The sequence below is a fragment of the Myodes glareolus genome, chromosome 15 (assembly GCF_982192425.1).
Source record: "Myodes glareolus chromosome 15, mMyoGla1.1, whole genome shotgun sequence".
Lineage (NCBI taxonomy): Eukaryota > Metazoa > Chordata > Mammalia > Rodentia > Cricetidae > Myodes > Myodes glareolus.
In genome coordinates, this window is record NC_142040.1 from 21,611,443 (window position 1) to 21,635,713 (window position 24,271).

General features: G+C 43.3%; 1 protein-coding gene across 1 annotated transcript in view; it reads left to right on the forward strand.

The window, feature by feature from the left end:
* The first annotated feature begins 10,183 nt into the window (after positions 1-10,183).
* The window catches only part of Ap3b1 (adaptor related protein complex 3 subunit beta 1), a 194,350-nt gene continuing 180,262 nt past the window's right edge, over positions 10,184-24,271 (forward strand). The window contains exon 1 of the mRNA XM_048455947.3: positions 10,184-10,440. Coding sequence (XP_048311904.3) covers positions 10,313-10,440 — 128 coding nt within the window. The 5' untranslated portion in view covers positions 10,184-10,312. The remainder of the gene's footprint in view (positions 10,441-24,271) is intronic.

Below are 24,271 nucleotides of genomic sequence, written 5' to 3' on the forward strand. Positions count from 1 at the left end.
AGATATATTAGAAGTTTATCAAGAGGTAGTATAAAGGACTCATTAAAAGTGCGGACACTGGATGCTGATATCACGGTTTCAAAGTCTTATTAGCTGTGTAAACTTGAATGGATATTTCAAGTTGACTTCCTCAGTTTTTCTCAGCCACTAGAATGATCAACTGAGATAATATACACAAGACACTTGGAAGAACATCAGACACCGAGCAAAATAACTGGCAAATAATAATAGGGTTGCATGAAGAAGTCTCGAAACTGAGTTAATATTCACAAGACACTCAAAAGAGCATCAGACAGTAAAATAACTGACATATAACAATAGGGTGGGTGTGAGTAAGTCCTGAATTGAGGAATCCAATTAAAAATTTTTTTTGTGTGTCACTCTTAAATATTTTCAAGTGACAGCCTTTTGTCCCTGCAGCAGTGTGGAACACATTCACGAACAGAATTGTCTTGACTGTATTATTATCTGTTTGAAGATAAGACCTGAGTTTCCATCTAGTTTGTGCCCTGTCTGATCTCCAACATGTATCGAACAGAGGACAGATTTCATATGTATTTGTGGCCTGCATTAATAAAGCATTTAGATGTTTTTCTGTACACAGACATGACCTTACAGCTTTGACCATTTGAGAATAATCTTGCAAAGTATCTGTTCTGGGGTGTCCACCAGAGAAGATGCTTGGACCTGGTTTTAAAACAATAGAAAGTCTTTATTAGCCGGCTGGTGTCTATACTGAGTGTACAGTACACTAGTGTAGACCCAGGCCTTTCTCAGGGTGAGCTTCACAGTCTCTGGGCTGACATACTTCAGTTAACAAGAACAGTTTAGCCAGAAGCGGAACTGCAGAAGCCGAAAAGTTAGGTTAGTCCATTTAGAGACCTTCCCACAACCGTGGACTTTGATGGATTAGGTCACTGTTCAATTTTTTGCAGGTGGTGTTGTCTACATGCTGAGTTTTATTGCCTGAGTGATACTTCTGTCATGGAGTCACTTGTGCCTAGGTCTGGGGTCCTGTTACAGTATCCACAAGGGCCAGTGCTGTAATTTCAATGGTGAAGGCCAGGGCCAGGGCCAGGGCCAGGGATTTTGTTCAGAGGAAATTGCTTTTACCTGGAACAATATTCTAAAAGTGTTGTTTTCTTTTCCAGGGCTTTGACTTCTCAAAAATTTACATTTTTCCTCCTTCCCTCCCTCCCTCCCTCCCTTCTTTCTTTCTTTGTATCTGATTCCTGTGCAAGTGAACAAAAGGCACCTTTCAGGAGTCAGTTGTCTCCTGCTGTGGATTCTGGGATCAAACCCAGTCGTATGTGGTGAGCATTTAAAACCACTGATCCATCTTGTCAGCCCATTATTTTATTAAGGTCCAGTCTCACATAGCTCAGGCTGGCCTTAACTAGCTATACAGACAAGGATGACCTTGAGCTTCTGATCCTCCTGCCTCTACCTCTTAAGTGCTGGTATTGCAGACAGGTGCCCCCACTCCCATTGATTCAGCGCTAGATATGGAACCCGGGGTGTCAGGTATGCTAAACTCAAGAATCTTACTTTTAAGCAAGGATAATAATGTACTTTTTTTTTTTGGTCAGGTATACTAGTGCACACCCAATCCCATCACTGGGGAGGAAGAGGTGGGAGGACCTCTATGAATTCAAGGCCAATCTGATTTACATATTAAATTCCAGACCTTCCTGAGCTACACAGTGAGAGCCTGTTGCAAAAAAGAATTAAGAGAGATTAAATGTTTTCATAAGTGCCCAACTGCAAGAAAGACAAAAGGAGCCATGGGGGATAAAGCAGAGATAGAAGTTGTTGTGTTACTGACTTGAGGAAGGAAAAAGGGCCACCAGCTGCAAGCGTGGGGCTCAAAAGTTAGGCAAAGAAGGACTTCCTTCTAATGCAGTGCTTCTCAACACGTGGGACTTGATCTTTTTAGGGGTCACATATCAGATATCCTGCACATCAGATATTTCCATTATGACTCTCAATGGTGGCAAAAATGACAGTTATGAAGTAGCAATGAAAATAATTTTATGTTGGGGGTCACCACAGCCTGAGGAACTGTGTTAAAGGGTCACAGCGTTAGGGAGGCTGAGAATCGCTGCTCTAGAGTCTCAGCAGGGAACGGCTCTTTCCAATGTGTTTATATTGGAAACTGTCTTAGTTACTTTGTTTATATAAAACACCATGATCAAGGCAACTTACAATGAGGCTTAGAGCCCATGATGCCAGAGGAACATCTGTGATCTCACATCTTGACCAACAAACCACAAGGCCGAGGGTCATACTGACGAAGGCTCCAGTCCTCTGAAATGGCAAAGCCTGCCTCCCCAGTGTGACACTTCTTTCCACAGGACCAACCTCCAAATCCTCCTCAGACAGTTCCACCAAGTCTACGCCCTATGGAGGCTAGCCTCATTCAAATGACACAGAGGTCTTGATTCTGAAGTTCTGGACCCCAGAGTTGTAAGATAATCAATTTACATTTTAAGTTATTAAGTGTGCAACTATAGGAGAGAGAAAAAACTAATACAGAGCCATGGAAAAGTAATAGAGTTCACTCTAGGGTCAGAGAGCTCCAGTGTCTTCATCCACCGGTAGAGCAGGCCTCAGAGATGCAAATGCCTTTGAGTCATCCTTGCTAATTATGTAAACGAGTAACACAAATAACGCACTGGTTTATCAAGCTAGATGTGGGTAGAATTGCTACATGGGATGGAGAGATGGCTCACATGTCCCAAGGAAATGTCACACACGATTTCTATGTTATTCTATTGATTTATTTGCACTGGCGTCAATGGCGAACTTTGACAATTGCTTTATTACAGTAATATGCTAATGTACTTAAATGGGTAGAGGTAAGTCCTGGGTCTGTCTCTGCAATTTCCCTAAATTTTCTTGCTTCCAGCTGAATCAAATGGAATTGATTGAAAACAACAAAATTTTGAGAATGGATTTTTCTATAAGGCCCAGATCGATCCTTTCTCCTTAGTCTCCTCAGCAGCTAGAATTACAGACATGAAAAATTGAAATCTAGAATGTATCACCCTATATATTCATTTGAATACTGCTGTTCAGAATTGCAGACTCCCTTTTCAGGTCTTTCTGTGCCCACCCACACCCTCTGGTAACACTTCCTGGTTTTCCCACTTTACACCTTACACACTCCGTAGGAGAGGCTGGTCTCCTTAAGTTTCTTATATGTGGGATTCGGTTTCTTTCTAATTACATTTCTTAGTAAGTCATAAAAGTGTATAGAAGTGGTACACAAAATTTAATTTGTCCACTCTGTAGATGAACTTTCTTGTCGGGACCTCCAGCTTACAAATAATGACACAGACGTATTATTAATTATTAAAGGTCGATCTTAGTCTAGACTTGTTCTTAGTTAGTTCTTATAACTGAAATAAATCCCTATGTTTTAATTTACATTCTTTTACGAGCTTGATTACCTTTACTCTGCCTGCCCATTCTGTTTCCTCCTTGTCTGGCTGGTAACTCCACTTTTCTTCCTCTCTGAGTTCTCTCTGTCCCCAGAAGTCCTCTTCCTACCTAGTTAATGGCCGTTCAGCTCTTTATTAAACCAATACAGTGACATATCTTCACACAGTATAAAGAAACACTTCACAACACTACTGAGTATATTTAAAGGTTTAATTATTTTCTCTGAGATTTTCTAGGGAGTTACCTATACTATCTATACATTTTACGAACTTTTGCTTTTCACTATTTTTGCATTCTCTTTTTTTTGTATTTCCTAGATCCCACCACACAATAATAACTAATGATGTTAAAAGATACTTAAAAAGTATGTTCATCCCTTGTCTTTAGTCAGAATGCCTTTAATATTTGACAAATATGTTTGTTTTACTTTTTGTATTTATAGAGGCATTTAATATAAACTATTTCTATGCCCATTTATATATAAAATAATAGTAAAAAAATTGGTCCTTCGTAGAGTTCGTACTTATAGATTCAACCAACAATGAAGAGCAAACACTCAATAATTGTGCAAATATGGAATTGATTTTTTCTTGTCTCTATTGACTCAGCAATATGGCATACCAGCTATTTATATAGTATTCACATTGCCTTAGGTACTGTAAGTAATCTAGAGATGATTCTTAAGTAGGAGGGTGTGCATGGGTTACATACACATTATTACACCCTTTTATAAAAAGTACTTGAGCAATGGTGGATTCTAGTATCCCTGAGGGTTAGAACCAGTCCTCTTAAGAGTATTGACAGAATAGATATATTTATTTACATTCACTTCTAGGCCATAAAGTATGTCTTTAAATACAAAGTCCAGATGAAATAACAGCAAATGAACTTCTCTAATCTGCTATTAAAACTACCCTAAGTCTCAGGATGAATTTCTTTTCCCGTGACTGTGATAAAATTACCCTGACAAGCTACTTCAGGGAGAAGGGGTCTAATTTGGCTTACAGTTCCAGGGAACACCAGGGTACAACCTGTCATGGTGGGGATATCAAGGAGTCAGGAGCTTGAAGAAGAGGGTCACATGACACCCTCAATCAGGAAGTAAAGCCCCGAAGACTTGCTGTTGTTGCAGGAGAACTGTCCGTACAGCTGATCCACTGTGCCAACAAAGCAACCTTGAAACAAAGACAGAGTCAGCAACTGGCTGACCAGGATTAGCTATAAAGTTCTTGGAGCTGCCATATGGGTGCAGAGGAAGTGGGACATGTAGGCGGAGAGGTAAAAAGCCATGAGCTTCGTGGCAGCACACAGATTAAAATAAATGTATTAATTTAAGTTATAAGAGCTGGTAGGACAAGCCTAAGCGAAGGCCAAGCTTTCATAATTAATAACAAGTCTCTGTGTCATTTTTTTTTCCTGTGAGCTGGAGGGCCCAAGAAAAACCCATAAACATGCTGCCGTTCAGCATTGCTCTTTGGTTGTCCCTCACCCGGGAGTGGCACCACCATCCACCGTGGGTGGGAATTCCTGTCTGCGTTAACGCAGTTAAGATAATTCCTCACAGGCAAGCCTCAGAGTTCATGTACCAGGTGACTCAAGATTCTGCCAACCTGACAACTGACACCAACCATCCCACTCCTGACTGTAACCTGCAGGCTGTCCCCTGAGTGCTGAGATCACAGACGTGCGGCACTGCCCTTCCTCACATCAATTCTTTTATCATAGAACAAAACCTCCTGGATCAGTTTATGGCTTTTGTTTTATTTTATTTTGTTTTATTTTATTTTATTATTTTTGAGATGCTGTCTATTGTAGTCCTTGAACTTTCCCTCTAGACCAGGCTGGTGTTGAACTCACAGAGTTATAATTTATTTAAAAATTATAGTGAAGTAGTCATGCCGTTCAACAGGGCTCACACAGGAAGAGGAGGAAAAGCAGAAAGGGGGCAGAGGTGGGCAGAGACCAGTCCCTGAGGACAAGAGTGGTGAGAGAGAGAGAGAGAGAGAGAGAGAAACAGGACAGGAGGTGGGCAAGGCCAACCTTTTACAAGAGAATGTAGCAAATATGGACAGGAGGTGCTCTTAGCGGCTACAGCTGAGGACATCTCCTGTCAGGACCCCAAGGGCAGGCCACTACAGCTGTCTGAATACTAACATTCCTCCCTTTGCTTATTGTAAAATGGTGAGGAGTTAGAAAAGGGTAGCCGGTGAGGTTGAAATGAGGATGCCATGTTCTCAAGACTGTTTCCTGCTGACCTGGGAGGTGGGCATTGCTCATCTTTGGGGGACCTGAGAAAGCTGGGGTGCTGGCCATGTCCTGGGGTAGCTGGCTGTTTCACTCTATTGTTCATGCTCTGTGGGGCCGCGTGGTGCCGCTTTGGTGTGGGATTCCTCTCTGTATGCTGTGAATATCATTGGTTAATAAAGGAACTGCTTTGGGCCTATAGCAGAACTATAGGGGAACGGAGCTAGGCGGGAAAAACTAAACGAAATGTTGAGAGAAAGAGAAGCCATGGAGCCACCGGAGCAGATGCGCTGAAACTTTGCTGGTAGGCCATGACCTCGTGGTGATGCACAGATTAATGAAGATGGGTTAAATTAAGATGTAAGAGCTAGCCAATAAGAAGTTAGAGCTAATGGGCCAAGAAAGTGATTTAAATAATATAGTTTCTATGTGATTATTTTGGTTCTGGGTGGCTGGAATGAACAAGCAGCCCCCTGCAACACCTCTTGGACCTGGGAAGATATTGTCTGAGGTAGATCCAAGTCGACTCCCTGGAGCTCACAAGAAATATACAGAATTAAACAGGAATTAAATAAATTTTTAAAAGGGGACAAATGGTATGTCCTGAGCGAGAGGAAGCTGGCTTTTCCATCTGACCCACACATTGTAGTGAACAGACAGAACATTTAGGAAGGGAGAACAGACAAGATTTCGGAGCAATGAAAAAGAAAGAAAACGGAGAATTCTTTCTTGGTTCCCTGACTATCTGCTCCAAGGCCAGATTTGATTTAAAAGGGGTGGTCAGTGGGTCTTCAGAAGACATCCCAATGGGAGTGAGGAGGTGTATGATAGTTCCCAAAGATGAGGCAGAAGAAGATTTAATGGGTACAATGAGTGAGGAAGGGGAAGAAGAGCCAAAGTTCTGAATATGCTGATGTCCCAGGGATTCAGGGAGAATCGGACTGACTGAGAATCAGAAAGCCAGAAGGTGAGGAAGGAACTGTGCTCGAGAAATGAAGTCTCACACCCAGCAGAATGGTCAGAGGTGGGTAGCTCTGCCAGATTCCCCACTCCTAGTATTGAATGGAACGTAAAGTCACCAGTGAACGAGAAAGCAGATTTGATGCAGGTGGAAGAGAGGGGACTGTTGAGGATGGAGGAGTCAGGTAGGGTCCCAGCATGAAGTGATTACCTTTCGGTGGGCTCTGCCACCAAGCAAACATGTCACACACAATAGAGTTAGTGTAAGAGGTTTATTGGAGGAGGGGGAAAGTGGAAGAGTAGAAGGGCGATACCTTCCTCCATCTGTCGGATTGCTGGCAGAATATTGGAAAGATCCTGTAAAATATCAGGCTACAGAGTGTTGGGAAGGAGTCATTCGGATTGTTGTCTAAGGGGAATTGACACCAAGTCTGACTGTGCAAAGGTGGATGCAGTTCCCATGAGTGAGGCAGAGAAATAACATCCAAGGGTCTGCAATTCCTAGTGTCTCAGGAATTCAGAAAGGATCAAATTAAGTAAGTACAGGCTGTCTTGTTTATCATCATGCAAAGAACAGGGGCCAAGGGCTCCAAGCCCAAGAGAGCTGTGGTTGCCTGGTATGAGGGCTTGTGAGGCTAAAAGGCAAGAAACCATGCTTGAGAGACAAGTCCTTACTCGTGGGATATGGCCAGGGGTGGAGAAGAGGGGCTCACCAATCACGCTGGTGTTGGATGGAGGGGCCCAGTGATCTGTTAGTTGGAGAAGCAAGGCTGTATTATGTGGACCAGGTTTCAGGGTCCTAGTGTGCCTCAGGGTGCCAAGAGGGCCTGCCGAGCCTCATGACACCAATGTTATAATTTTAAAAATGCTGGGAAGAGAAGTCACACCATACAGGCTGGCCTCAAACTTGTGATCCTCCTGCCTCTGCCTCCTTCAGGAAATCCTACCAGTGAATGCCACTAGAGCTAGCTCTTCTCCCTTTACCTACTGAGTATTGGAATTAAAAGTGAGTGCCGCCATGCCCAGCCTGTCATTCATATTTATTTACAAATTCAGGCCTGGATATCAGTGATGCCAATTCTAGAGAGTGAATTTGGAAATGTGTTATCTTAAAATGTGTTATCTATTTTTTTATAGTTAGTTTATTCAGATTTCTAACTACTTTTTCAGCTTTATAACTTATACAAAATAAAATTAACACGCAGTAATGTTTAAAATACCAAAAAAAAAAAGAAAGAAAGAAAGAGAAAGAGAGAAAGAAAAGAAAAAGAAAACCTATACAGGCTCTGTAGAATCATACTGGTTTAAATCTCTTAAGTCTTTGTTTATTCACTTATTTATCTCTGTGTGTATGGAGTGTGTGTATGGAGTGTGTGTATGGAGTGTACTCCTGTGTTCTTGTATGATACTTCTAAGTGTGCATAGAAGGCCAGAAAAGGGAGCTGAGTGTCCTTCTTTATTACTCTCTGCCTATTCTTTTGGCAGCAAAGTCTTTTCTAAACCTGAAGCTAGTGTTTTTATCAGCTTGAACCCAGCCAGTCCCAATTTCTTCCTCTGCTTATCTCAGAGCCGGGGCCATGTGTATGTGCTTGACATTTGGCTTGGCATGTGGGTGCTGGGATATGAACTCTGGTCCTTGAGATTGTGCAGCTAGCGTTGCTAGTCGATGAGCCTGCTCTCCACCTCTTTGGTCCAGGACTGCCCTGCTCTTTCTTGTGATACGTACAGGCTTAATAGCCCACACCATCCAAGACAATGCAAACAAAATAAAACAAGATGCCCTTCCCCAAAGTCCCCAAAACTATAGATCAACTGCTTACATGAGTCTGTATGCTGAAAAACAAAATAAACAAACAGAATGACAAAGAAACCCCACTGAAAACAAAAGCAAAACCCTATGTATTAAAACAAAGTATCTTGTAAAAGAATGAAACACTTGAGTATAAGCCCTTTTCAAGTAGGGTGTGCAGCTGCATGGCTATAGTCACAGCATGGCAGGCTAAGGTACGAGGATTGCAAGTTCAAAGCCAGGCAGGACTACAGAGTGAGACCCTGTCTCTGAAAACAACATAAACCTTTTCCATAAGCAAATGAACTAGTCAAGATAAATAGGACTAATATGTTCATGTGTATTTTCAAGAAAATAAAAAGCACATGGAATAATAACATGAGAGATTCCTACATCCATTATTGACATGAATACAAAAATTAATTACGACACAAATAATATCCATAATATCACATTTATGACAAAATTATGAGAGTATGAGAAAACCCCTCTCATACAGAGTGATGGGGCATGTTATGCCAGGATACTGGAGAATGTTTTAGAATATCTAGTAAAAGTGTACATACTCCAAAATCAAGAGACTATACACTTAGGTATCTTCTGTAGTGAAGATGTGTACATCAGTTTCCATACTTGACAGATAAAGTAACCAAAGCCTAGTGTCTTTCTCTAGTGAATGAATTAATCCATGTGCATCGTTTAAAGTAGTGTCCAGGGCATAAACATCATACAACACCTAGCTGTGTATTATCACGGGTTGGCAAGATCGTACAAATCTATCAATGTCATCAATACTGTGAAGCAACATATTTGAGATGCTCTAACATTGTACATTTGGAAAGGGATGTTAAAAGGGGAATTAACTGCTAACCTTTGATCAATTTGGAGGCCAAATGTTCCTCTCCTTCCTAGAATGTTTCCCCAGAAAAAATGCGACTTTTCAGTCAAATAGAGGATCCTTGGTGGGACCCCAGTTGGTTTTTGCGTGATGGCTTCCCTTGGGTTTCGGTGGCTCCAGGTGTTTAGTCCCCTCCTGGTATTTAGTACCCTCCAGGTTCCTCCAGGTATTTAGTCCCTCCTGGACCGCAGGTGCAGGGAAAGTCTAGCAAGGGACAGTAGTTATCACGGATGTTCGCTGGGGCGGGTCCTCCCAGGAAAGCTGCCCGAAGTTTTCCCACCTGGCTGTCTAGGCCGAGTGTTAGAAAGCTATTTGCCAGGAAGTGGGAGCAGACGGAGCCCAGAGGCCAGGCCATCCCCACTGCCTGTGGAGGCTCTGCTCCTGGCAGGACGCCTGGAGCTTCAAGTGGGAGCCTCAGACTGGGACTACATAGCCAACGCTTGCGGGGCAAGACTGGCCCTGTGCAGGGCCTGCAAGCCACGCTCTGGAGGAGGAGCTTTCAAGTCTGGAATTACACTCAGGCCAAGCTGGCTGTGAGAGGAACGGAAACCAGGCTTGAGGGCAGAGAGCTCGTGACTGCTGAAGCGGAGTTGATCTAGAGAATGCAAGGCACTTATCTGGAAGAATCGGGGAGCGATCAGTGGACTGCAGGGGTGAAGCAAAGAACCCTGGAGGATCATAGAGATTTCCTCCAGCAAAACTCATCCACGGGCTTCAAATCCAGGGTGCAGATTCCTGGCGGCCGCTCCTAATACCCGGAGCGCGAGAATCCAGGGCACCGGGAGCCGCAGGCGCCGGCCCCGACAGGCGCAGTGCGCACGCGCAGGGGGGTGGGCCGCCAGGTCGGCCGGAGCGGTGACGAGCCCGGAAGCGCCGGCGCGCGCCCCTCGGTGCTTGAACTAGTTTGGTTCGGTGTCCTCGAGACTCCAGCCCGTCGGAGAGAACCCCGGCTGCAGCCGCTCGCCGCTACCGCCGCGATGTCCAGCAACAGTTTCGCCTACAACGAGCAGTCGGGAGGAGGGGAAGCGGCGGAGCTGGGGCAGGAGGCCACCTCGACCATCTCTCCCTCGGGCGCCTTCGGCCTTTTCAGCAGCGATTGGAAGAAGTGAGGACCTGGGATCAGGGTGCGGGGACGTCCGGCTGCTCTCGTGGGTGGGTGGGGTGGCCCCTCGGGGTGCAGGGCTTTTTAGGGGGACATCTGGGGCGTGAAAGGCGGCGCTGGTGGTTTTCAAACTTTAGTCGGGAAGGAAGAGAGAACCAGTTGGTGAGCTCAGGTCCCACTTCCCAAACCGTTGACTGCGTTGATCTGGGCTGGGCACAGGACAAATTCATTTGAACTTCTAGTGAATTGAAGGTCTCTGGGATCAGACCTCAAGGAAGCCACTCTTTTAAGGTGAAGAGAGTATTTGGGGAGAGAGGGGGTTGGGTGTGGAAATGCTGCTTATTGGACCCTGCCTTGTAGGGATTAAGCGGTGGTTTGAGGTTCTGAATGAATGACAAACTGGTTTTTGTCACCTTTGGCGGCTTAACTTGATCTTTGCCCAAGGGTACTACCTCCCCGCCCCGCCCCCTAAAACATTGAGAAAATGCTTAAATAGAATGTTGTTGTGAATCAGTCCTAATTTATTTACAAATAGTGTGAATTTAAAAATAAATAATAACCAGTGTAGACTTATTTTTGTAAAAAGTTAGTAAGGGTTCATGTCAGATACCACCTAGAATTGAAAACATCCTTAGCGGTTTGATTTTTAGTTTAATTTTTACGATTTTGGGAGAGGGGCGGAATTGGACTGTGTATAAATGTACAGACTTATGACAACTTTGTCTCCCTTTGTTTAATAGTCTTTTTTTTTTTCTGACAAAGTTTCACTATGTAGAGCCCGCTGGCCTGGAAATCAGAGAAACCCACTTGCCTCTGCCTTCCCAGTGTATGCAGCACCATGCCAGTCCACATTTGTCTTATTTTTGATCTCTTTATTGTTATACAAAGTGGTAAAGCATAATAGACCATCACTAGATTGTGCCAACTTAAGGCAGAGTAACTGGGCTGAGAATTTTGCAGGGGTTAGGAGGGTGTAATTTAAGAATTTGGGGGAAGGTGCTTAAAGGCAGTCTTGTTCTGTTAGCTTAGGCTGGCCTCAAACAGAAACTGCCTCTTCCTCACCCATGCTGAAATTATGGGTGTGAACTGTCAATACCAATTTTATAATTCAAAATTTGAAACAGTTGGGTAGACTATAAAGTGCTAATAGCTGAAATTGAGATTACGTTTTGACTCTATTGACAGAAATCTTGTGTATAGCGTATTATTTATCTTCGTGCTCATTATTTCCAGGATAGGAAAGTTTAAAAAATAGTGGATCTCATCTGTCATTGTGTGCCTTTAGGTGACTGACTGAGCCAAACGAGGAACTTATTCTAACTCCAGATTTTTCTTAACAAAATGTTTTGGTTGTTGAATTTGCATGTGACTTGTATACAGGAAATCAACTTTTCTGATTTGAGAGCATCTCAGTTTTTATTTTCTCTTTCTTTTTAGATTATATAAAGTTTGGGCCTGACCTGGAAAGAACATAGGGCTTTACAGTGTAGTTGATGTTAGAGTTGAACTCAAAAGTGTTAACGCCAAGTGCTTTGCACTTGGGCACACATAGTCACCACGGTCAGTGTGTGTCTGCTGGGGTCTTGCCTAGAACTGGCTGCATCCCCAGCCCGCAGCCCTTAGTGGACCGTTACCAGGTACTTCTCCTGTTCCACTTGAAGGGTGAGGAACTTGTAGTCCAGTGGTTCATTTGCCCAAGGGTGCACAGCTGTCTGAATTTGAAACCTGACATTCCAACCTCAGTTTCTTCTCTAATATGTTTGGGTATGCTGTTCACTACTTGAAATCCATGCTGTTTTTTATTAGGGAAGTCATATAGTTTACCAGAAGTTGAAAACTTTGAAAAGTAGTCTTAGACACGATGTGACTTTGAAACTGTCAGATCTTGAGGCACTTTGACTGCTAAGTGCAGTCTAGTGGAGTTAGTTACCAGAAACAACAGACTCCTGTTTTACAACCGACCACTTAGTCACTCCTGAGTTCTCCTTTAAAAGAAAATTGTCTTTTGAGACAAGATTTCACTATGTAGCTCAGGCTGGCCTCAAACTTGTAATCCTCTGCCTTAGACTCTTGAGTGCTTGGATTTACAGGTGCGACCACCACACCCTTTGGCTCAGTTTTTCATTAGATCACTCTGAAATTGCTTCTTGTCTTTTTGTTTTTAACTCTAAAATCATGTTAGGTCTTTTTCTTCAGCATTTGTAAGGACTACCGCTCTTTATGTAGCGTCACCAAGTATAATTTTTAATTTTTTTGTTTTTGTTTTTTCGAGGCAGGGTTTCTCTGTGTAATACCTGTAATAGCCCTAGTTGTCCTGGAATTCCCTCTGTCGACCATGCTGGCCTCTAACTCATAGAGATCCACCTGCCTCTGCCTCCCAAGTGCTGGGATTAAAGGCGTGAGTAACCACCGCCCGGCTAATTTTTAATTTTTTACTATTTAGCTATATGTCTCAGTGTGTGGGTTTGTGTAGTACCCATGGAGGCTAAAAGAAGGCATTAGATCTTTGGAACAGGTTGTTGGGAGCTACGTAATGTGCTGAAAATCAAACTTGGGTCTTCCGCAAGCTCAGCATGTGTTCTTAGCCACTGAACTGTCTCACTAGTCCAGAATCATCAATTAAAACAAAAGTTGCTGTGCTGCATACTCCTCCCTTCCCCATCACATGCACACACGTATACACACATGCACACACGTATACACACATGCACACGCACCCACACATGCAAATGAATTGTTATCTTCTGAACCATGGTATTGAGTTGTTTAAATCACACCCTTTACCCTTAAAACTTTAGTGTGTGTTTTTGGTAATAAAAGCAGTCCCTTATGCAATCGTAATTACAAACACGACTGAGAAGTTTGATATTGATACAGAACAGTCTACAGTCCGGCTTGCCCTTTGTTTCAGTAGTGCCTTTTTCTTTCTCTTAGGATGGTTTTCATCAGGATGGGATCTAGTCTAGTATCATCCAGCATTCCATGTAGTGATCATATCCCTTTAGTCTCCTTTTCTTCGTCTCACATGACTCCTTGACAGTTAATTATTTTATAGCATACCAATCAACAGGGATTCACTGGTGTTTCTTTATCTTCAGGTTTGGGTATACGGCCCTTGTAGAGCATTGCCATAGGTAATATGCCTCCCAGTTGTTAGGACTAGAGATACAGGACACCATCATCTCCCTAACTTTCCCGGTGCAGGACTTTTCTGGTATCTTGTCTATATCATTACATTTTTTATCTATCCCCCCCAAATCTGTTTGTGGGAAGGAAGATGCCGTGAGACCACACAGAGAGCTTTTTCATCAAGTCTTCAGTACTCAGATGTGAATCTTATATTTTAAAGACTCATTTTGTTTTTATTTACATGTCTGTGAGTATGTGTTTGTATGTCTTTGTGAGTATGTACATTTAAGTGTAGGTGATGAAGGAGGCAGAAGAGGGCATCGGTCCCCTGGGATTGGCGTTCAACATGGTTATGCGCCATCTGTTCTGGATGCTGGGAAACACTCAGGTGCTCACGCTGCTGAACTGTGCCTAGTCTTAGGCGGCAGTCTTCTGAATCCTCCTTCACTGCTGTGGCTGTGACTAGGTGTGCGTCTTCTCCCTGTGTCCACTGCAACGTGCCCTCGTGTCCTGTGTCGTGGGACTCCGTGTTCTTTAGTCTTTCATAGACTGTTTCAAAGATATCTCATCTCCTTCAACTCAGTTAACAGGCAACTTTTGTATTCAGAATTTTATTTGTATTTTTCTTAACCCATCTCACTCTTCAAACAAAAGCAGAATTGGAGGATTGTAGTTTTAGGAAAGCAGGTCCTCGGCACAATTGTTCAGTTAGTTATGCTAGTGTGTTAGTTCATTGGCCTTGAGGTTTTTCATTTCTTCACTTTTAAATGTAAAGAACTAACTTATTTCCTCCTTTCTTTGCAATAGTCTATACTTTGATTGCTTTTAGCTTTCTTTTAAGTTTTTTTTTGTCTTAAAAAAAGAGAGAACCTTCCTTTATCGTAGTTCATTTGGGTGTGTGTGTAAAGAAAGAATTTCACATTTCTTTCTGGCTTAGGCAGTTAATTGCAAAGTAATTGCTAGGTGACTCAGGTAAGACTAGTCAATTTTCTGATTTTCTTCTGAATTTTTAAGTATCTTTTATGTATCTCACTAAATTTAAGGCATTTAAAAATTTTTATTATCATGTAGCAATTGTATGTATTTATGATATTCATTGTAGCATTTCCACATGTGTGTACATTACATACTGATCATACCAGGGTAAATTAGTAGTTCTGGCTCCTCATTTCTTTTGTTCAGAGCCTTTGGCTCCTCGCTTCTAACTTTCTTACCCGCTGAAGTAGTTCATTGAGAACTCTTATTGGCACACTGTTTCATTGGTGTATGGAGACACCGTGACCATGGCAGCTCTTGTAAAAGGAAACATTTAACTGGGGGTTTGCATTCAGTTTCAGAGGGTTAGTCCACAATCATGGTATAGACAGACATGGTCGGGAGTGTAGCTGAGAGCTTTACATCCCGATCCACAGGCAGCAGGCAGCAGGAGCAAGGCTGGGCCTGCTGTGGGCTTTTGAAATCTCCCAGCCCACTCCCAGAAGCCCATCTCCTCCAACAAGGTCACCCCTTCTCCAACAAGGCCACATCCGCTAATCTTTCCCAAACAGTTTTACTAACTGGGACCAAGCATTTGAACGTATGAGCCTGTGGGGGCATTCTCTTTCAGACTACCACAGGATACTAGAGCTGACTCCTTTTAGCTAACTAGTTTGGTTGTCATCCAGCTCCTCTCTTTCCTGTCAGTTCAGTAGAAGGAGCACGATTGTAAATGTGTGATGCTGGTAATGCCAGAGCACAAGGTTCCCGAGTCTCCTCCCCTTAGAGCATCACAGACCGGACACTAGGTTTAAGGAAATGCTTTTCAGTAATAGTGTTTCTTGTTCAACTTGGCTGATTTCCTCAAATTTCAGTTTCCTTGTTTCTAGAAAGGGTGTGATTAATCCTTGCCTGTTCTTGGAATTTTTTTTCCTGTTCTTTCTTTTTTCTTTTTTCCTTTCTTTTTTTCTTTCTTTGTGCCCTTCCTTCCTTCCTTCCTTCCTTCTTTCCTTCTGTCTTTCTTTCTTTCTTTCTTTCTTTCTTTCTTTCTTTCTTTCTTTCTTTCTTTCTTTCTTTCTTTCTTTCTTTTTGTCTTTCAAGACAGGATTTCTCTGTGTAGCCCTGGCTGTCCTGGAACTCACTCTGTAGACCAGACTGGCCTCAAACTCACAGAGATCCCCTTGCTTCTGCCTCTGGAGTGCTGGGCTTAAAGGCGTGTGCCACCACAGCCCGGGATCTGGGAGCTTTCTGTGAGACGGTGTATTTGAAAGAAAGCTTTTATCTTCCCTTCCTCCTTTTCTCTCCTCTCTCCTCCCTCTTCCTTCTTTCCCTCCCCTGTCCCTTCCTCCTCTTCATTTTTATCTGTCTGTCTGTCTGTCTGTCTGTCTATTTATTTATTAATTTTGAAGTAGGATTAGCCTCAAGCTCAAAGCACCCTTTTTCCTCAACCCCCTTAGTGCGAGATCACAAGCATGAGCCACCATGCCCAGGTTATTTCTAAACTGGAATCTAAACTAACGTAAGGAAGGTTGGTGAGAGCCTCGCTATAGTGGTCATGTGGGATCACAGGGCTGAGGAGACTTTTGCCACGTGGATGGAAGAGAGAGTTACGTAGACTAGGAATGTAGAAACCAGGAGAGCTGTAGGAAAGGGTCCCTGTTCAGATGAGAGTGTATTGGACCTCAAGTTCTGCGCTGCCGATAGGAAAGCATGGGGCTGGTTGAACCACCCAGGGAGGGTTTGCCAGACAATGGGCCGTGCGGCTGGAACCCATGTACGTCTGATTGAAGAATCAGCAAAGAGTGCAGAGCGAGAGTGACTAGAAGGAAGGCTGCAGAGGCCCTTGCATTTAGTAAAGATTAACAACCAGGAATTTGGCAGTCCATCTCCTGCTGAGCTGCACTGGAAGGTGACGGTCTAAACCGTCTGCTGACATTGGATTGGAGGACTTTAGATCCGCAGAGGTTTAGAGACGACTGCTGCTGAGTGGAGTCACACATGCCTGGTTTGTGTGAAGTTGTCACAGGTCCAGCTGTAAATCTGCCACTTTCCCTGTCTTTCTAGAAGGCAGTAGATGTGCACCAAATGAGATGTCTATTTGGAGGAGGTCCTTACAAATGTTTTTCAAAATAAGCCAGTTCTAGGTGTCAGTACTTCTCTAATAGTAAAATATGATTTTGACATAACTTAAAAGGCGTCACTGTATCATAATATGAGTCCGTAAATGTGTTCATGCAGTTGTTTCAATTTCCATTCATAGTTTTATTGTGATCTGTATATATCATGTTTTTATTTTTTATTAAATGCTTTTTTTTATAGTTCCAGTAGTAAGAGCTTAGTCTTTCTTCTTACTTTGGTATTTCTAATGGATGTGTTTTTCATTATTCAGTAATTCTGTGTGCTTAGGATTCTGGAAACTCAGTGCATATTTGTTGCACATTTCCTAGAGCAGTTCTCAACCACCCTTTAATACAGTTCCTCATGGTGTGGTGACCCCAACCATAAAATCATTTTTGTTGCAAAATTTATAATTGTAATTTTGCTACTGTTATGAATCATAATGTAAATATTTGATATGCAGGATCTCTGATGTGACCCTTGTGAAAGGGTCATTTGACCTCCAGAGGGATTGCGACCCACATGTTGAGAAACACTGACCTAGGGACTGTACACATTGTAATATTAAATGGCATAATTTATGTGAAGTGGATCAGGAAGGTATCTTTTTTGGTTCTTAATTTTGCCTGACAGGCACTTTCGGATCCTTTTACTCTGTTGGGGGATTCAGATTAAACTAACACCTACTGTCTACTTAACGTGTGCTGTTCAGAAGTGCAGGCTTGGGGAGAGCTGGGAGCGCTTGCTGCTCTTACAGGGTACTGCAGTTCAGTGCCCAGTACCCATATGGCCGTTCATAACTGTCTGCAACTCCACCTTCAGCTATTTGACATCCCTTTGACTAATTTGGGCAATTGCACATATATGCAAACACACACACACACACACACACACACACACACACAGAGGGAGAGAGAGGAGACAGACAGAGTGGCTGGGGATATTGCACCCATGGTTTGATCCCCTGCACCCTAAAAGGAGAGGATAATAGGTAATGTAACTCCTGCTGTGGTCTGGTCTTGCTACAGTATCACCTGAAGTGAATTGTGTATTGTTTCAGAATAGCCCTCCTCTTCATGACATTGCTTTTGTCTTGGGTGTGTTAGGTTTACTTAACTTGGAATTGTCATGTCAATCAAAATCTTGAAGTCTCTCATACTTTTCAAAGGCACATTTTATTACAAACTTGGGATTATTCTATATATATATTCCTTTGTGTTTGTCTTGGTACTGTGATTTGACCCAGGGTCTTGTGGTCTGCCGTGAGTTGTACTCCTAGCTCACGGTGTTTCTGCTGTAGACTGTAGTCATTGGTCTCCTGACAGTAATATGGGCATAGACTTACCTTTAAATTGTGGTGAATCCTCACCTTTCCTGTGTGATGTGGCTATTGAATGGCACTTATTAACATAATTTAATTCTTGAAGTATATTCTGAACTAAATATGAGGGAAAAAAATTTGATGAAACATGCCTGTAAGCAGCTCTTATTTTCTGAAGTATCCGCTCTTGTTCTGCTTCACCCAGCTCGTTCTTGGTGGAGAATCAGCTCTGACTTAGAGCTCAGCCAGGGAACTGTTCACCCCTATATCAATAGGGCCCTTTAAGGTCACCAACACTTCTGAAAGTTCACACCCTTACATTTCTGGCTTGTCAGATCATGGGCTGTGAGATAGTGTTGTCTGTTGGATTATAAACTGTGAGATGCTGTCGTCTCAGGAACACTTGGAACTTTGAGCATCTTTTGCTACTCGGAAGGAATGCGCTTAAACATTAGCAACAACAAAAAGCAGACAGATGGTTCTCTGGAATGTTCTTTTTAAAAAACCCTACGCTAAAGTTACACTCCCAGAATGACAAATGTGTCGTAGTAAAATCATATGACAGCATCGCGCTGGTGTATATAAATGAGCCGCTGACAAAAACAAATTGTCCCCAGTCCAAATGGAAAATTTAAAGTGAAGAGCCCCAAGTAGAGTAATCAGAGAGGAAATGATTTCCTGTATTTCATATTATGAACAGTGCTGGTTGTATTTAGGGAAGACATTTAGCATATCAGCTGCAGCAAGTTCACAGATCCACACAAGCATTCAGTTCGTAGCAAATGTCTGCTAGCTGATGGCTGAGTGCTTGTGTTGCTGATAGAAGGTCAGTGTCTGGTCCTTCAGCAGAGTGGGTTGGCATGGCGAAGCAAGGGGGAGACTGTAAATGAGGCTGGTTCCAAAGCCATGGTTTGGCAGATGCCATCGTCTTTGTTCTTGGGGTTGGTTAAGAATATGATCTTGAAGAAGGGGGAAGAAATTGGTTCAACCTGAGGGCAGGATGGCGTCAAGGAGCAGAGTGCAAGGTGGGGCCAGATTGTCCGGGCTCCAGAGTAAGGGTTTGGAGTTTATTATGGCAAGCAAATCCCCTGGACAGTTTTAAGCAGAGTGTGTATTTAGAATGGCTAACTGTTCAGTGTCAGTTGTGTGACAGATGTATGTTGTGGTGGCCCACAAGTGACTCAGTTTCCATCTGGAGTCTGTTCTGACTCATAAGTCATTTGAGTTCAAACTTGCTTGTTCCAGTCTCCTGGAGAGCTGTGAGAAAGTTCTGATGAAGCCCGTGGGAAAGAACACATTATCTATCAGGCTGGTAAAGGTGTCCTGAGGCACGTCCAGTTAGACAAAGAAACTGCACGCTGCCAGCAGGACTCCCAGGATAGATAACGAGCCTGCTTGTGCTTTCTCCCTAGGACAGTGCAGCGAGGTGCTTTACTGACCGCACTGCTCTTTGTTCTGCCTTCTGCCTTTAATCTGTGTATAAGCAAGCTCTGAAATAAACTTAGGGCTGGTTGGTATTTACCAACAGACTTCCCGAATCTCTTCTATGTTTTCTGTCTCAATTTCTTTTATCTGCCATTTCCTTGAACCTCTTGCCTACCTCCAGGCACCATTGCTGACTGTGTTGGAGCAGATCGGACATATTTCAATAACTGATAAATTTTACAAGTAATTTTTTGATTCAGTACATAGGAATGCTAGCTATTGCTCTTTAAACATATTCTTCCTTCCCTTTCTTCCTCTCTTTGTCATTCCATGTTGCAATCAGTGTACAGCTTTTGGGAATTGGTTCTCTTCTTTCACTCATGGGTTCCATGGATGGCACTCAGATTGGCAGGCGTGGGGCATATGTCTTCACTCTCTGAGCCATCTCTGGCTCCAGGCACTGCTGTTAATACCGAGGAGGAAGCCGTGAATAAGCTACTGCCCTAGAGTTTATTCTTCTAGCTAGAGAAGATGTGCACTCAGCAAGTCACCGCAAGATCATCTGTGGTAAAGAATGCAGTAGAAGGAATGAAGGATAGTTCAGAGTGAGGTGTCGCTGGAGTGTCCAGTGCAGAGCCAGGAGAAAGTCCAGGAGCACACACATGAAGGAGCTGAGGAAGTAGCAGGTGGGTATCTGCTATTCACAAGGCATAACAATTGCTTAGGCATCCAGGCAGGAGAATTTCTCACCCACGTGAAGATCAGGTGAGAGGCCAGTGTGGCTGGGGTAAGCACAGAAGGAACAGTAAAAAAGTTAGTAGAAGATGAGATAAGAAGAGGTAAAAGTTGGGGTACAGGATGAAGGCCAGCTTTCAAAGGGCCTTGTAAAGACTTGGATTTTTACCCTGAGATGGAAGGAATGCCTTTGAGGGGTTTGAGGAAAGGAATGGGATGGCCCTGTTTATCTTTATTTATTTATTTTTTATTTTTTGGGTCTTTGAGAAAGGGTTTTTCTATGTAACAGTCCTGGATGCCCTGGAACTCACTTTGTAGACCAGGCTGGCCCCAAACTCACTGAGATCCACCTGTCTCTGCCTCCTAAGTGCTGGGATTAAAGTCCTGCGCCACCACTGCCCTGCTCCTGTTTATCTTTTTAAAAGACCTTAAAGGCTCCTAAACTCGCTGTCATTTATAGGTCTGAGATGGGAGATCAGCAAAGAGATGTGTAATATCCCACAAGAAGGTGATCCATTGACCACATGTTGATGGAATTGCTGGTGCTTTAGCTACAATAAATGTGTAAGAAAAAGATAGAGCAGGGATGGGACTTGAGCTCTTTTGTCTGCGCAGTGGAAGTTTAGAATTGCTCTTGAATACAATGAAGGAGCAAGCAGACAGACAAAACCCAGCTCTAAGGGACTGGGGACTTCTGTATGTTAAGATTGAGATATATCGTGTTGAGCATGGAAGCAGAGTTAGTAAATAGGCAGTTGGAGCTGTAAGTCTGGATCTGGAACGTAAGGGAGAACTGAGGCTAGAGAAAAGGGACATGCCATGGGGTTGGGTAGAGATGGGTAGGAAAAGAAAAAGCTGGCGTACGAAGTGCTGGGCATTCTTGGGGTCATGGGGTCAGAGCATAAAGACAGGTTGAGGAAAGTGAACACTGAGAGGTGAGTTTGAGTTTGTTGGTGTGGAGAACTTGGGTAATCTTGACCAACATTTTAGGTATAGTGGACTTGAGGAAGATAAGAAGTTGTAGTTAATGTGTGTTCTAGGACAGGGAGCAAAAAACCGCAGTGCCTGGAGAGACAGGTCATGTCAAGGGATGTAAGATGGCAGCAGCTGTTCCTGCTGATGGAGAGGGAAGAGCACCAACCGAATAGATGAGAACTGTAGGAGTAATGCCCCTTCCATAGGACACCTAGGAGATGGGCACCAACTCTAAAGTAAGCTCCACCCGGATGCCCAGAAACGATCAGTTAACTCCTAGAGGCTTGGATTCCTCTTCCAGGATGGGACTTGGTTCTGAGAAATATGGTTTTTAGATAGTGGACACACGCAAGCACTCACATGACACAGTAAACAACTGTGGCATACAAATAAGAATATCTATATATCTCTATATATGCTTATTATATATTCTTAATACACACACACACACACAGACACACACACACGGATTGAGACCTTATTAATGATAACAGAATTACCTAAGAAAGAATGAGTGTTAGTTAACGATTGTTAGATGGGAGGTCTTGCGAAGACTTTCCTCATATACCTGTCAGTAGCTGGCAGAGGGAACCAAATAGACACAGCTTCAGAGCTGTGCTGCTCATCATGGCTGCTAGCCAAATGGAATTATTTAACTGTAATTGAAATAGAAGACTCAGTTTCTCATTCCCACTGGAATGAGACTGTAGGACCCTGACTAGCGGTTACCACCCTGGGTAGGGGTACAGTACAGGTGTTTTCATGACAGAACGTCCAAGGAGCACCTACTCGTTTATGGGCAGTGATTTAGAGCTCGTTGGGGAACATGAAAAAGTTCAGCTTGAGCAGAGCACAGAGCTGGGAGGAACGAAGGACTGGTGAGAAGGATGAGGTAGCCAGCGCCTGTATCACTGATCCTTTGGCATTGTGTGCTGAGTGTTGGACCTTGTCATGAAAGTTTGCACAGTAAGGAGCTGGCAAAGAATTCTAAGTAGAGGAGTGATTAATTTAATGATATTTATTTTAGAGATGTTGGGTACTGAATTGGACCAGCATAATGTGATACGATGTTTGAGCAAGCCTGCAGTGAGGAAGCAAGGCGTTGAGTTCTGTTTTGGATCTCATGAGTTTCAGCTGATAGATGAGCACTCTTTAGGCAGTCAGCTTGGTAGATGTAATCCAGTACCCAGGCTGGTGATAGACAGTTGCTAGTTACCATTTGAAGTGATGCTGGACACCACTGAGTGACCAGCGTGTGGTATGTGAAAAGGCCACTGTGGACTCTTAGTGAAGCCAACATTAGGGAAGAGGATTGGTGCTCACTTGGAAGACCAAGAACAGAGAATTCAGTTTGGAGAAGCTGTGGAGGTTGATTCTACACACACAATTAATGCATTGTGTTTAAGATTTAGTATAGAGGCCAAACCTTCTTCTGTAAGAGAAAGAGCACAACAGGTACATGGCTTCTGGTGAGCTTTTGAATCAGGAAGGCCTGTTCCTCAGGCAAGCCCACTCTGCAGCTGGTCTGCTGTGTGAAAGCTGGTTGGTGACAGCGTGGTTAATGTACCTGGCAGGCTGCTTACCACTCTTGGCCCCTGGATTCCCTGGGTATGAAATAGGGATGAGGTAGCACTCCATTGAATAATTTTGAGGATTAAAAGATCTAATGAACTGATATAGACTGTTAACTCATTTAACAAACTGCTAGTATTTACTGATAGCTGTAAGTAGTTGATAGTAGTTATGCCCATACCACTCCCAGTTTTGTGTTGTCCATTTCTGCTCCAGATCTTAGAGCCAACTCTCCCAAGGGTAGAATTCAGTATTGTAAGAACACACGTGATGCAACTCCATAGAACTTGTCCAGCTTGAAAGTATCCCCACGTGAACTTATTTTTTCAAGGGCTTCAGGGTCGAGTTTATCTCAGTAGAGATTGCGTATTCGTCCCTCCAGTTCCCTACACAGAAGGCTGATCCAACACATCAGATGGGAAACTTACCTTCAGTGGCCTTGGAAACATTTTTGTTTTAAAAAAAGAGTTTTTAAATTAATCTGGCTTTGAGTTGGCATATCTTACTAACACAGTTGTAGAAAACTTACATTTACTCTCATGTAGTTCATGAATTTCTTGGAGGAAGAGTGAGTACTGATACTCAGACTTGATGCACCAACTGACTGCTTGGCAGGTCTGTGTTTATGCCCATCTGCTACTGTGGCACCATGCCCATTATCATGGTGGCATGCCAGTAGCAGTAAGGCATGTGAGCCAACAAAGATGAATTGTTTGGATGGAATACACTATTCTGTAATACTAATTAATTTTGAGCTGATGAATCTACATGAGCTAATGTTAACCAAATACAGCCCAAGTACTATCAGTGAAAATAAAATGTATTTTGACTTATGCAGGAGTATATCACAGACATCTCAGACTGCCGTTGAGAATAATTACAATCAGTGTTTACTATGGTTCCAGCAATCAGTTTTCTTTATGTTAAATTTAGAGTTTAAAAGAAAAAAAAAAGCAATGTTTTTTTCTTATGGTAGAATGTGGTTAGCAAGGAAGTCATGTAACACTCTTAATTACAGAGTTTGTACTTCCTACGTGGTTCTTTGTCCCGCGCTACCGTCTCGCCAGCAAGAACGACGCAGGGCACTTAGGATACTTCTGCAGTAAAGCTTTAATGCCTCTTGAGAGGGAGAGCATCAGCTTCCAAAGCGGAGACCCAGAATGAGGGGAACCCAGCCCTTATAAAGGAAACAGTCCTCGCTTCTGACGTGTCACTCTTGAATCGGTCCACTGCCCATTATCCCAGATGATGCCTCGGGAGTAGGCAGGGACGCAGCGGTAGAGAGTTACAAAGCACGTGCGCTGGGATTAAAGGCGTGTGCTACATCACCTTGAACTCACAGAGATCTGCTTGTCTCTGCCTCCCAGGCATTGGGACCAAAGGCGTTACTACCATGCCTTGAGGTCACAGAGGTCAATCTGCCTCTGCCGCCCAGGCATCAGGACTAAAGGCGTGTGCCGCCACACCTTGGGGTCACAGAGGTCAATCTCTACCTTTGTTCCTAGAAGCAATGGAGAATGTGGTCCGGCCCTCCACAGTTCTTTATAGGATTGGATTTGAAAATGTTTTGTTTAATTCTGTGCT